General features: G+C 43.9%; 2 protein-coding genes across 2 annotated transcripts; one reads left to right on the forward strand and one right to left on the reverse strand.

Annotated features, from left to right (window-relative positions):
• Nucleotides 1-1,766: 1,766 nt before the first annotated feature.
• Nucleotides 1,767-3,181, forward strand: LOC148815426 (fish-egg lectin-like). Its single transcript, XM_088905858.1, has 4 exons — nt 1,767-1,815; nt 2,187-2,432; nt 2,610-2,952; nt 3,040-3,181. Exons 1-4 carry the CDS (start codon nt 1,767-1,769, stop codon nt 3,179-3,181), a joined length of 780 nt encoding a protein of 259 aa, XP_088761984.1.
• A 989-nt stretch (nt 3,182-4,170) lies between these two features.
• LOC148815427 (uncharacterized) lies at nt 4,171-13,083 on the reverse strand. Its single transcript, XM_088905561.1, has 6 exons — nt 12,961-13,083; nt 12,457-12,605; nt 12,162-12,282; nt 11,301-11,489; nt 10,914-11,063; nt 4,171-4,647 (listed from the first exon to the last, which is right to left on the reverse strand). The coding sequence occupies exons 1-6, from the start codon at nt 13,042-13,044 to the stop codon at nt 4,552-4,554; spliced, it is 789 nt and encodes a 262-aa protein (XP_088761687.1). The 5' UTR covers nt 13,045-13,083; the 3' UTR covers nt 4,171-4,551.
• Between the last annotated feature and the right edge of the window lie 520 nt (nt 13,084-13,603).

Here is a 13,603-nt window from a genome sequence, read left to right on the forward strand (position 1 = left end):
CTAGTGGCTGAGAGGAGAATGGTGTCCAAACTAGAGGCCATCATGGCCAACATCTCCCATCCCCTCTATGACATGCTTGTGAGATTGAAGAGCACGTTCTGCAATAGACTGATCGAACCACGGTGCGACAGGGAGCGCTACAGGAGGTCATTCTTGCCTTCTCCCATAAGACTGTACAACGCATCCACTGTGTGTCTGGGCAGGGGCAACATTGACAGGGACCTGTTTCTGGACTGAACAGTAAACTGATACAGCTGTTCTTTTTCTTTTTCCCGTTTAAAACCGTTTTTGGGCAATATATGCCAGGGACCCTTGCAATACATTTATATTCATATTTATATTGTGCAATACGACTTTGTTGTGTACTGTTCTTTGTGTGTTCTGGACTGTGAGTAACTCTTCGTAGTGCACTTCTCACTGTACTGATTGTACTGTATGTATTGTATTATTATTATTGTATCATTCATTACACTGTTGCTGTGTTGTCTGTGTTAAGCTGCTGTTGCACTGCAATTTCTTTCATGGGATCAATAAAGTATCAGTCTATCTACTTCCTTTGAATGTCCACACTTTCTCCAACTGCAATTTTTTAATCATTGACATAACTTTTTACATACATGTAAACTACTTTGAAAAGCCAGGATGCCTTTCTAAATTGGTAGCAAAGTGGTCCCTGTCTTGGAATTTTATCAAAGACGAGCCAGGAGAGGTGTTCTCATTCACTCAGTAAGGCATTTATTCATATTGCGCAATAGGGAAAAACAGCAACCACCAGTCTGTGCAGCAAGTGAGAGCTGATTTTCAAAGTAAAATAGGAAAAGGTCCATTATTTTATAAACCTAGCTGATGCAACACCTCAATTTGTTTACTTCATTATGGTTGGTTAGTAAAACAAAGACAGGCGAGACAGTAATTATCCAGTCCTTATAGGTCTTAGCCTTAGGACAGAGAAGACAGCTACGTGCAGTTACGCATCGCCTTTTTGCTGGGACAGAGATAAACATATTCTTAGAACATCCCATGGCCTTGACTAGCTGGGTACAATCACAGTTTGTTCTAAGAATCCAGCTGCTTTTACAACACAGCTCTGCCCATAAACGGACATATTTAGGATAAAACACTTTTTTTCAGTAACTTTCCATTACATCCCATAGAGAAAATCCGCATGGAAGACATGCAAGCTCCACACAGCAGGAAATTCAGTTGGACATCAACCCCAGGAACTGTGAGGCTGCAGTCCTAAAATCCACACCACTGTGCTGTCCAAATGGAATATTTCAATCTAGGGCCCAGATATTTTCCTCTAAGTGCTCAGAAAAATTTAATCTTTAATCTGGGAGATAAAATCTGAAATGAAAAAAAAATATCTCATGACAAAGAGCAAGAGTAACCAAATATTCAGCTTTGCAATGAAACTATTTGTCTCGTTATCTAATTTAGACCACCCCTGACCTGCACTACTGGAGGATGTCCCTGCTGATACTAGTACTAATCCAGCTCGTGACTATCTGAAGCACTGGGCTTCAATTTCAGTTTTTGTCGCCATGATTCCCAAACCCTGAGGATAAGGTCTATGGAAAGAATATAATTAATGATGTCTTCTGTAATTGATACTTGAGTGATTCAATCAGCAGCTCGTTATGGTTCACAATTTAACACCTGGTTAGACAGGTGTGTGTAGGACCTGAAGCCCAGCAGTCTTGAGTATATAAAGGCCACCGGGGGGGCTTATACTATACATAAGGTTTGTGTCATCATTTATCAACATGGAAGGGAGAAGCTGTGTGTTGTGTTTGCTTGTGGGATTCTTTCTAGGTAAGGTTTGGGTTTATTGCTTTGACTAAAAGGAGCAGCACAAAGGCAGATGGGAGGATTAACTGCATGCTGCTAGTATTTAAGGATTTCAGTATAGTTATTTGATCTTGAGTAGAGATGTTGCCTGAGTGTTAAATCCATGACTTGGATGTTTGTGTGCTCTTGAAATTCTGCAAGCCTTTGATTCTCTGTGCATTGAGCTCTGTTCACTTGTGGCTGTTGCTGATTCATTAATGCCCTATTGGCTTGTTACTTCTGTCCTCGTATATTGACTTAGTCCCTCAGTGTCAGATGCTCATGATCCCATGTTGCCTTAAGCCCAGGCTGCTTCCACGTGATCATTGACCCAGTGGTGTCCTCTTCTTCCCCAGTGTCTGTAGCTGAAGCCCTGCAGTGTCGGGCTGTGCCTGGCAGTCTGAAGCAGATAGATGCTGGTGCTGGAAGGGTGTGTGGAGTTGACAATGCAGACAACCTGGTCAGCTACCAGGGCAACAGCTGGGTCTCTCTGGCCATGAAGGGGAAACATGTGAGTGTGGGGCCAGCAGGACTCTGGAGTGTGAGTCTCTCAAGCCTTGTGTTCAAGTGGCTTCGGGTAAGGTGGATCCAAGTGCAACCAGGTGAGGCTGCAGCTGATCTATATAGGTTAGAAATGATAGCTTTCATGTTTATCCATGGATAGTGGCTGCTTTCAGCCAGAACATCTTTCACTCCTCAAGTGTTCATGACCTCATACTGAGGAATGAGCACTGCACTACCCCCTGCTGAGAACAGCTGTTTCTTGCTCTCCTCTGCAGGCTCCCTCATCCAGATTGATGCTGGTGGAGACAAGTTTGTGGTTGGTGTCAATGCTGCCAATTCCATCTTCTGCCTGAACAGCAGGCCTGTGCTGCAGTATGCTGGCCAGGGCAACATCCCCTGGATTCCTGTCGTGGGCTCCCTCAAGTACTATTCCTGTGGGCCTTTTGGCTGCTGGGGAGTGAACAGGTTGGACCAGATCTTTGTCAAGCTGGATGTGAGTGGGGATTCCTGCAAAGGCTCCGACAGGTGGTACCCCATCCAGGGCTCCCTGTCCCTGGTGGAGGTGGGCTCAGATGGCAGTGTGTATGGGGTGGACAGGAATGGAGTGGTCTTCAAGAGGTGAGCTGGGGGAGGGGTTAATGCACATGGTTGCATGAATGACTGTCCTAATTCTAGGCTGCTCTAATCCTGTTCCTTTTCCTGCAGGGTTGGTATTGATGCCTGTAACCCCTTTGGCAGGAGGTGGTGGGCTCTAAGGGCAGCTGGTGTGGCCAGGCATGTGTCCTATGACCAAGGAATCCTCTGGGTTGTGTGCAAAGATGGCCGAGTCCAGAGGTGCCAGGTCTGAGCAGCCTGGGTGGTCTGGCCCTGAGTGGGAAGTGACAGACATGACTAGGCTGCATGAAGGATTCTGAGTGGAATGAGGCATTAATGCCCGTCTTGTTATTCTGTGCTGCAATAAAAATGCCTGGAAAACCCTGTTCTTCTGTGGTGTCTAATTCATTAACTTCAAATTGGTTAATGAACTTAAAACCAGTCCTCCTGATTTAATGAGGAGGACTACCTGGGATGTCACATTAAGCTCTTATCCCACATGGCCCTTTGCCTGTAATAAGCTAATAATGAAACATATCTAGTCTCTTTCCACAGTAGCTTAGTCCCACTTTTGTGCATGAATGGATTAGCTAAAATGCTACTATGTTTCTGGGGGAGCATCACTGATTGGTCTTTTCCAGTGGCCCTAAACAGGGATGTAAGTTGAGGCTGTGACTGGAGTCTTCAAGGCCTTTCACTCTCTTAACCCTAAACCACTCCAGTGTAATGTTTGTTTCCATAATGTGTGGGTGCAAAGCACTTGGTCTTAACTTTCTATTACATCCCTAACCATGTTGACTGGGTGCTTTCAGTTTTTTACAGCTGAGTTCATCTTCATGGTTGAATCCTCACCTGAGGTTTAGCTCAAGTTCAGGTGTAATACTTCATTGCTGTAACTAGTTGAGTGGGATGTGGTTTGGTGAACTTGTACAATTTCAAATGCAGTTGCCATCTGAATACCTGCAACACATGCCACAAAAATAACACCTATTAGTACTTTACTGAGTTGTGTGTGTATTTGTAATCATGTGAACCAGTATTGCGTACAATCATCTCAACTGTGACTTTTTTTCAGCTGATTATATTTTTATTTCTGTACTTGTGAGCAGTTTTTCCATTTATCTTTCCTAATGTAAATTTAAACTTTTAAAGTAGGCTGAGTATGTAACAATTGCTGATACAATGTCATTAAGACATTTGTTTTTGCAAAAGATCATTACCAACTGCAACAATATGGTTAGATAGATAGATACTTTATTGATCCCGTGAGGCAAATTGCAGTGCAACAGCAGCTTAACACACACAACACAGCCACAGTCTAACGAATTATATAATAATAGTACAATACAATACAAGAGTTACTCACAGTCCGGACACACAAGAACAAACTAGAACAGAACAGTACACAGAAAATCGTATCACACATATGAATATAAATATAGATGTAACTATAGATATAAATGTATTGCACAGGTCCCTGGCATATATTGCACAAAAAGTGGTTGTAAATGGGAAAAAGAAAGAGAACAGATGTAGCAGTAGATGTGTAGATGCGTTTAGTCCAGAAACAGGTCACTGTCGATGTTGCCTCTGCCAAGACGCAAGGTGGATGCGTTGTACAGTCTAATGGCAGAAGGCAAGAATGACCTCCTGTAGCGCTCCCTGTCGCACCGTGGATGAATCAGTCAATTGCTGAACGTGCTCTTCATTCCTGCAAGCCTGTCATAGAGGGGATGGGAGAAGTTGTCCATGATGGCCTCTAGTTTGGACATCATTCTCCTCTCAGCCACTACCTCCAAGGACATACAGTACATACAGTACTTTTGACCACACATTGTGCACAGAAGTGACTCCTGTTTCCATACACGAAGGTAAAGGTCATACAGTAGATTTGTTGTTGCCCTTTAGGATTTTCAGTACTTAAATTGGGCCCCTGAACAGTGCAGGACAATCACTTGAACCTGAGAATGTATCTGGTCACTCTTTACGGTTTGGGCTGATTCCAGAGCAAAATCTTTGTTGTAACAGACGGCACATTTGAAATGAAGCATTACTAGTGGTACAGTTTTTATATAGCATCTCCTGATTTAAATGTTACTTAACTATATATCCTAACATTTGCTTTATAATTTTTCCCACATTATCTTATCTCGTTCTAGTTCTACCCGTCTGTGCTCAGCTTTCTGACCACTAGGTGGCACTGCTGCTTGGCTGACTGGCCTCTTGATAGACTTATCAGGGATCTTCAAAAAAGCTTTGATATTTTTAATGAGAAACATGAAAAACAGACAATAGATTAAAAATCCTCAAATTTGCTGCTGCCTTTTTAACAGTTTTCTTGTTAAGTCAAAATTTGTGACAACCATAATCACACAATTAATGGTTGTATAAAACTATCAGGGATATTTAACAAAGCTCTATGTTTTTAAACATATTGAGGAAAAGGGCCCCTGATCTCATGGAATGGCTCCAGATTGCTTGTGCTATAGAGGCAATTTTGTTCAGCCACAATTATTCCAAACGCCAGTGCTGATGGTTAATGTGAACATTGTCTCTGAACAACCAGAGAGTGCTAATTCAGGGTCTGGGGTATATTCTTCCCAAACACCTTTGAGTACCACTGAAATATTTCTACCCAAAGTTTATAGAACTTGGGGCAGAGCCTTCAGAAGATCTGCACCTGTCACATAAAGGAGAAACAGATATATCTTCAATTTAATTTGAGATTTTAGTCAAATTAGTTTTAAAATAATGCAGTTGACCTATGACCTTCTGTTGCAATATCTGGTGTCTAACATTATTAGAGCACCAGTGGATATTGTTCTAACCCTCGTTAGTTCCTGACATCAGGTGTCCTTCAGGAGATTAACAGACAGCTCTGTGTGCCTTGAAAAGCAGGAAACAAACTGTGATATTAGTTGTCTAGAGATGTGAGGTCATTGCACAAGATTGTAGAACAGATCAGCTCTTGTAAATCGATCATAGAACAGCTCAGATTTTCAAATTGAGAACATCTTGCTTAACAACGTGTCTGACCTGTAAATAAAAAAGCATGTTTGTGAGAGGTCAACACTGTGGGATATTCTGCCTGAACCTCAGCAGTGAGCTAGTGAAGTCTCTGTTGATCCCATTTGAGAGCTGGTCCTCAGTTCTACTGGACTGATGTCAGGAGAAAAGGTCTTGTCTCATCCCAGCAGCTCCCCAAATAAGCTCACAAATATAGAATTGACTGTGGCTTTGAACTGCATATAGAACTAATGGTGGCTTACAATGAGCTGAACAGCTGTACAAGTCACTGACCAAGTCACTAAAAGGAAATATCTTGGGTAAATAATATTACAATTTTTATTTTTTAATTAAATATTTTGCTTTCTTGTTCCATGTTAACAGACAATATGTGACAATGTTACTGCAGCAGAAAAAAAATGCAGATCAGGGGGAATTTCAAGCTTTTCAAGAATGATGAACAGCAATGGCACTTTGTGGCAAATCTCTGTGTCCTTTGTGCGAACACTCTTACCGAAAGAGTGCAATGTGAAAAGCTTTTGCATGTGTAAAGTATAGAAAGTGCCTGTGTATGTTGACTTTCTCTTTTGCAATACTTTAAATGGGATTATTATATGATATTTTAGCCTATAAAATAACTCGACCTACAGTGTATATGTGCATGTATAAGACTCTTGTAAAACACATTGTGCGAAAGAATTAATTGATATTGATACTCTCCATGGTTACACAAACAAAAGGTGGTGTCAGAGGTTATATCAGTTTGAATGGAAAGAGCCTCTCTGGAGTATGTATCAGTAAGACACTGTGTTCAAGCAGCAGCCAGGTAAGACTACAGCAGACGTGTATCATTCAGCTGGTGAGCATAAAGCATGTTAGATGAGTGACACCTGCAGGAAAAGGAAACCTGTTTGCAAGAGGGAATTCTTTTCCTTTCTACAAAAAGGCGCCCTGGAAGACATACTATTCTGTACAGTTGTTGAACACATTCCATTCTGAAGCACAGGTGAGCTGTGTATTGGGCCGAGTGCAGTTTAGTTTCTGCCATAAACCCTCAGATGGAGGAGATGGATAGAAATGTCCAAGTTACAACACCCAGCTCTACTTGGGAGCCTCCTTTACTAACTCCCGAGTAACAGGGCTCTATGCAGCTGATGTTTGAAAAAAATGCTCCTTTGCTACAGTACTTGTTATGATCCCCGCTTCCCTGTTGCCTAGACCACGCTGAATTAGGCAACCTACCGGATCACTAATTCACCACCACACCACCATCTCATTATACACTGAAGCACAGTCTTCCCTGACCTCCTCGCTCGGTGTCCATGTGAGCTTTATTATTGCTTTTCGCTCGTCTCGTTTACACCTCTTCGGCTTGGAACTGCTTGTCTCTGTTGGACCTGCGGCTTCTGGATTGCGGAAAGTACACTCCTCGGTTTCGGACTCCCGGCTTTCTGCTTTGAACGATGGCTCTCGGGTCCCGGCTTTGATTTAGGATTACTGGCTTCCCCGTCTGATTTCGTTTTTTCGAATTGCGGAAAAGATTGGTTGCAGGATTATTTTCCAGCTCCCGCATTTATATTTTATAATGTAAAATATTATATTAATTTTATATTTTAGTATTTTATAGTTTATATTTTAGTTTCGGTTTTATTAGCTGGACTCGTAACACTACTTTGAATTGGAATTGAATGAACTGAGTCTTTATTACATCTGTTGTTAAGTAGGATTCTTTAATGGTCTTCATCCTCCCTCTGCCTAATTAATTCAGACTGAGACCAGTGAGGTGTCTGCTGTAGATGAGGCTGCAGTTACATGGGGGATGGGAGATGGGTGTGACTTTATTAATGAACAAGTAATAGGTTTATTCCATACTGAAAAAAGAAGAAAGAGAACACAACGTTTCGGCCGTGGAGCCTTCTTCAGGTGAGTCTTTATTAATTATCAATCACATGGGAGACTCCTGGGAAAAAATTATAGTTGCTGCTGGAAGAGGTGTTAGTGGGGCCAGTAGGGGGCGCTCACCCTGCGGTCTGTGTGGGTCCTAATGCCCCAGAATAGTGACAGAGGTGCCGTCCTTCGGATGAGACATAAAAGTGAGATCCTGACTCTCTGTGGTCATTAAAAATCCCAGGGTGTTTCTCGAAAAGAGAAGGGGTGTTACCCCTGTGTCCTGGCCAAATTTCCCCCTGGCCTTTACCCATCATGGGCTCCTAATAATCCCCATCTCTGAACTGGCTTCATCACTCTGTTCTCCTCCCCACTGAGAGCTGGTGTGTGGGGAGGACTGGCGCATCATCCAGGTGGGGCTGCACACTGGTGGTGGTGGAGGGGATCCCCATTACCTGTAAAGCGCTTTGAGTGGAGTGTCCAGAAATATATATATTTATTTATAAGTGTAAGCAATTATTACTATTATTATTATTATTATTATTATTATTATTATTATAGGCTAGGCTGAAGTAGTAGGTCTTCAGTCTGGATATGAATCCTGACATATGGGGTGAGAGACTGTTCCATAAGCTAGGGGCCCTGTAACTAAAGTCTTTACAGCCAACTGTTATTTTATTAATATGTGAAGAAGACCTGCGTTCTGTGAACTAAGCAGGCGATTTGGATGGTATACATTAATAAGTCCATTAGATAGACAGGTGTCTGACCTCTGAGAGACTTGTAAGTACGTAGAAGGATTTTGAAGTCCACCCTGTACCTGACAGGAAGCCAATGAAGAGAGCTAAGTATGGGGGTTATATAGTCGTACTTTCTGCTCCTAGTAACAATTCTAGCTGCTGCATTCTGAATTCGCTGTAAGGTGTTGAAAGATTGGAGGGTGCTCCCTGATAGTAGGGCATTGCAGTAGTCTAACCTGCTGTTACAAGAACATGTATTAATTTCTCTGTGTCTTGAGTGGAGAGAAACTGCCTTAGTTTTGCAATATTTCTTAACTATAGGAAGCATGTTTTAGATACTGTTTTAACATGAGAGTTAAACGAGAGCCTTGTGTCTACTATGATGCCCAGGTTACGTGCAGAGTCTTTCAGGCAAATTTTTAAATCCTCTGAGTTCAGTGCTGAAGTTATAGTAGTCCTGTCAGTATTGTTGCCTCTACACAATAGAACCTCAGTTGAGTAACAAAAAGTTTTCACACATCCTAGTCTTTATTTCATTAGTGCAATTAACTAAAGTGATAATAGAAGAGTTGCCATTTGAGTGTCACCAGAATATGAATGAAAGTTAATATTATGTTTTCGTATTTTCCGACCTAGCGGCAGCATGCAAAGAGAGAACCATACTGGTCCCAGCACTGATCTCTGTGGTACCCCAAATTGAACTTGTGACATTGACGAAGCAGTACAATTATTAGACATTTGAACATAGTGAAAACGCTGAGTTAAATATGAAGTAAACCAATTAAGGATGTTTCCACATAAGCCAACCTCAGACTCAAGCCTGTGATCAAAAGTTTGAGACAGGCCTGTAGTTGTTAAGAACTTGTCGGTCCAAATTTGGCTTCTTAAGGAGCGGTCTAACAACCGCTACCTTAAATTGATCAGGTACAACGCCTGATGCGAGGGACATGTTCATCATACTAATTATAGGTCCTGCCAGTACTTCGAGGGAATCTTTGACTAGCTGAGTGGGGATGGGATCTACCAGGGGGTCTGTACACTAAAAGAATGTATGTAGATGATTCAGGAGCTATTTTAAGGAGCATTGCTTCAAATGTGTGAAAGTCATTAAATAGTTTTTAATTCATTTCTTAGAGACTCACTGAAGATGACTGCTAGGCCACCTCCATGCCCTGAGCAACAAGCTTTCTACAAAAACGTTTCGCCATTAAATTTCCCCCTGGCCTTTACCATTAGGTGAGACTTCAACTACAGGAATAGTGTCAGTGGGTCAAAGCCAGGTTTCCGTTAGTAGGCACAGGTCAGAGTTGGTGTCAAGCACCATATCATTAACCAGAACTGATTTGTTGCCTAGTGAGCGAACATTTAACAGGGAGCATTTTATGGTAGTTTCATGTTTTAACTGATTTAGGTTTACCAGTGGAATGGAGATTAAATTGTCAATACAGGAGCCCCTAAAGGAACGTCTGAATTCTAATCTAGGTCTAGTGATAGTTGCAATACTCTGTCTATTCACACTCCTATCTGGTTCTGGATAGAAATGTGATTGATGGGATGCCGTGTGGTAGAGAACCTGGGTTGGTACAGGAGGTGAACTAGAGCTGGGAGTACAGACAGCACACGATTTTAGATCACATGGCTGAGGCCTGGTTGGTGCTCTTAGTAGTCAAGCAAGCAGCTTCTCTGCTATATTTTGGGATAGAATTAATGATCCCTTCTGGTTAAGCTGGAGACCATCCCGTTTATAAAAGCCATTCCCAAAAAATGTCCCAACTATTAATTAAGGTTATTCTATTGTATGCACACCAAGTCTCTATCCAGCGATTTAGGGAGTACAGCCTACTATAGGGCACGTCCCCTCTGTATAGGATTGGTAAGGGACCAGACACAATTAAATTCCGACATTTTTCTTTGTGCTCTTTTGCACATAGAAATGAAGCTGCTCTTATACCCCTTGGATTGTTGGTACTTTATATCATTAGTTCCAGTGTGAACAACCAAGGTGGAGACTTAATTGCTGGAAAATGTCTAGTTTTGCCTCAATGTCAGAAACTCAGGCCCCAGGGAGGCATTTTACAGAGACCACTGCATTGTGATGGTTAGGATTTCTAACATTCCTGATTATCGAGTTGTCAATTATGACACATCCTTTGACACATCCTTGATAGTAACCCTCTGAATGTTTAGATTTCCAGGCTACAAGCTCATACTGACTGTACGGTTGTTTTTCTTCACCAATTGCAAAGCTGGTCAAACACTGGATAGGTGACAAGTATCATTATCAAAGAAGGACATGAGAAAACCCACAGTCCCACAGGCTGAGCCAAGCCAGCGGCAGCTCTGTGTCTTTACCTGGATGACCTCTGGGCTGGGGTCAGTCAGGTTCAGCAGCACGCTGACCAGGGAGCTGTGGACCTCTTTGTTGAGCCGGGCTTTGTCAGAGCCCAGCCTGACCAGCTGCCCCAGCAGAACCACTGTGGCTCTGCGGACCTCCGGGCTCTCCTGTAACACAGACACAGGACAAGAGAGAAACTTTACACACAGACACGCACAAACTGTCACCACGTATTTTCTCCTCTCAGGTCTGGAGTCTAAGCCCACTGTCACTGTAGCTCAAAGGACAAACACTGTAATCATGGATATCCAATTGATTACAATTAAAAACGTTATATTTAAATTTAATAGACAAAAACGACAAATGACACAATATTTGAATAAAGAACATCCTAAAAAACTTACACTTTCCAGGCAGGGCCTGGCTCTACAGTACACAAAGGGCACCAGTGCTTTGGCTTGACTCTTGTCTGCGATGGACAGGACACTGATCAAGCCCAGTAGAGCCCGCAGAACAACTGACTCAGCTGGGGTCTCCTGCTCTGTCAGGGCTGAGCTCTGAGCTGCCAACTGCTCCTCTGTGTGTCTGTAGAGCTGAAGACAGGAGGACACCAGTCGGCCTTCATTCCCAGTACTGCTGGGACAAGGGTTACACTGAGGGAGGGTCATGCTGGTCGCTGCTGGTCAGCAGAAGGGACAGCTAAAACTGACGTGCTAGCCAGCCACATCTGAAGATAATTGTCCACCACGCCCGCCTCAGGGGGTTCAAGCTACACAAGCCCTTGGTCTGTCAGCGCTCAGGAACTCGGTCCTAAACTCTCGAGCTTCTCCCTGACTTCCGAGTTTGCTCCTCGGATACTGGCCCCTAGCTTCACCCTGTCTTTGTTGTCTAGATTACCCTCTTGTGCTTGTGTGCTGTGTCTGTCTGTTTACAGACTGTGCTTATTACCATCAGCTCTGAGTTTGGAGTTTGCTGTGTGCTGAGCCTCTGTGTTCACCCAGCTTTGATCTGGCCTGTTCTGGATGTGGTTTTGGGCTGCTGGTCTGCACCACGCTTTTCTGTGCTCGCCAGCCTGTCCCTGTGCTGCAAACAGGGAGCTGTTTGCTCACACAGCCGCTTGCCTGCTTGCTGGTGTCTCTCTGCCTGCTATTGGGCTGCGACATATTACAGGGAGACAGTACCTCCGTGCTGTAGCTGTCAGCTGTCTGACTATCTGTCCTCTGCTCAGTTAGAAACACCAGCAGATAGGCTCTATAGTCACTTACATCCAGTTCTGCATCATCCACCTTCATGTCCCTCATCAGGCCGAGATGATCAGCCAGGTGCTTCACGGTCTCCGAGACCACCTGGTTGGTACTGAGGACCTGCCACACCTCCGGGAGTGAGCTGCAAAACACACCCCCGAGTCAGCCTCACACCCCCCACCTGTGAGTGCAGGGCTCTGCATTCACACCCATTCTCAGAGCTAAAATACACAAACACTGACGCCACAACACAGTGCAGTTGTTGTGATGCTTTTATCATTGCAAAGAGCCTCTCACTGTTAGAATTGTGCTCTACCTCTCAGAGGGAGATGTGAGGGTCAGTAGGGACTGGATGGTCTGTCTGAGGTCTTGTGCAGCCAGATATAATATCCCCTCCCTCAAACTCTCTTTCAAGCTGTCACCCAGAGTGTAACCACTGCCGAAGAATTGCAGAAGGTCAAGAGCCTACAGGAAACAAGAACAGCAGGTCAATCTCAGACAGATCACATGAGCTCTGTTACACTGACTGTTGAAGTTGTCCACTACTGCCCCTTTGCTGCAGTTCTCACTGCTGTCTTCAGAGACAGGACACAGGACCATGTCACTAGGTGTGAACAAAGCAGTCATTTTTCTGAATACTTCTGGAACAGTGTTTCCCAAAAGATAAAAACACAACTGTATTGATCAATAGCAAAACAGTTTCCCTTCCAATCACTTCTCACAGACTATCTGTTCTCCGATTCACAGTGAGAGGATACGGCTTGTCCAGAGCATCCATGTGGGAAAACAGCAGACAGGCGGCTGCGTCACACACACTGACCATCATTGTCTCCAGGAGCTCGGCCTTGGCAGAGAAGTTGGGAGCTCCGGAGGGACTGGCGCTGCGCACTGCCTGTGCAATCATGCAAACACTGCGGCACAGGCTCAGTCAGACACTGGGCTCCTGCAGGGGGACACACAGCAGCTCACTCACTGACAGCCCAGACGCCACCTCACCACCTCACCTCCACCAGCCCTGGACTGTGATGGACACTCACAGCCTGGACAGCCTCGGACACTGTATCCCTGTGTCCTCCTCCCCATAACAATCCCATCAGGTTCAAGTATAATTAACAATTTCTACCCAGACACTGCAGGAAAGTAGCAGAACAAATAAGGAAGAACTTTTGCCTGAGGGTTGTTACGAATACCTCCCTGCGTTACAGACGCACATTACAGAATGTAGCAGTGGTTGAATACACTCTTCAGACAGGAGCTGTGAGGTTCACTCTGTCAGGTCTCTTGTTCTCAAAGGAGGACATGTTGCCTACCTTAGTGGTGACATGGGGTCTCAGTCTCTCCATAAAGTCAGTGTCCATTCTCTGCAGTAGATCCTCTGCAGGTGCTTTAAGTGCAACGTGCCCATAGCACAGAATCAGGGCACAGGTGAAATCACTCTGTAGTAACAAGCATGACAATCCACA

The sequence above is a fragment of the Atractosteus spatula genome, chromosome 25 (assembly GCF_055471065.1).
Source record: "Atractosteus spatula isolate fAtrSpa1 chromosome 25, fAtrSpa1.hap1, whole genome shotgun sequence".
NCBI classification, from domain to species: Eukaryota; Metazoa; Chordata; class Actinopteri; order Semionotiformes; family Lepisosteidae; genus Atractosteus; species Atractosteus spatula.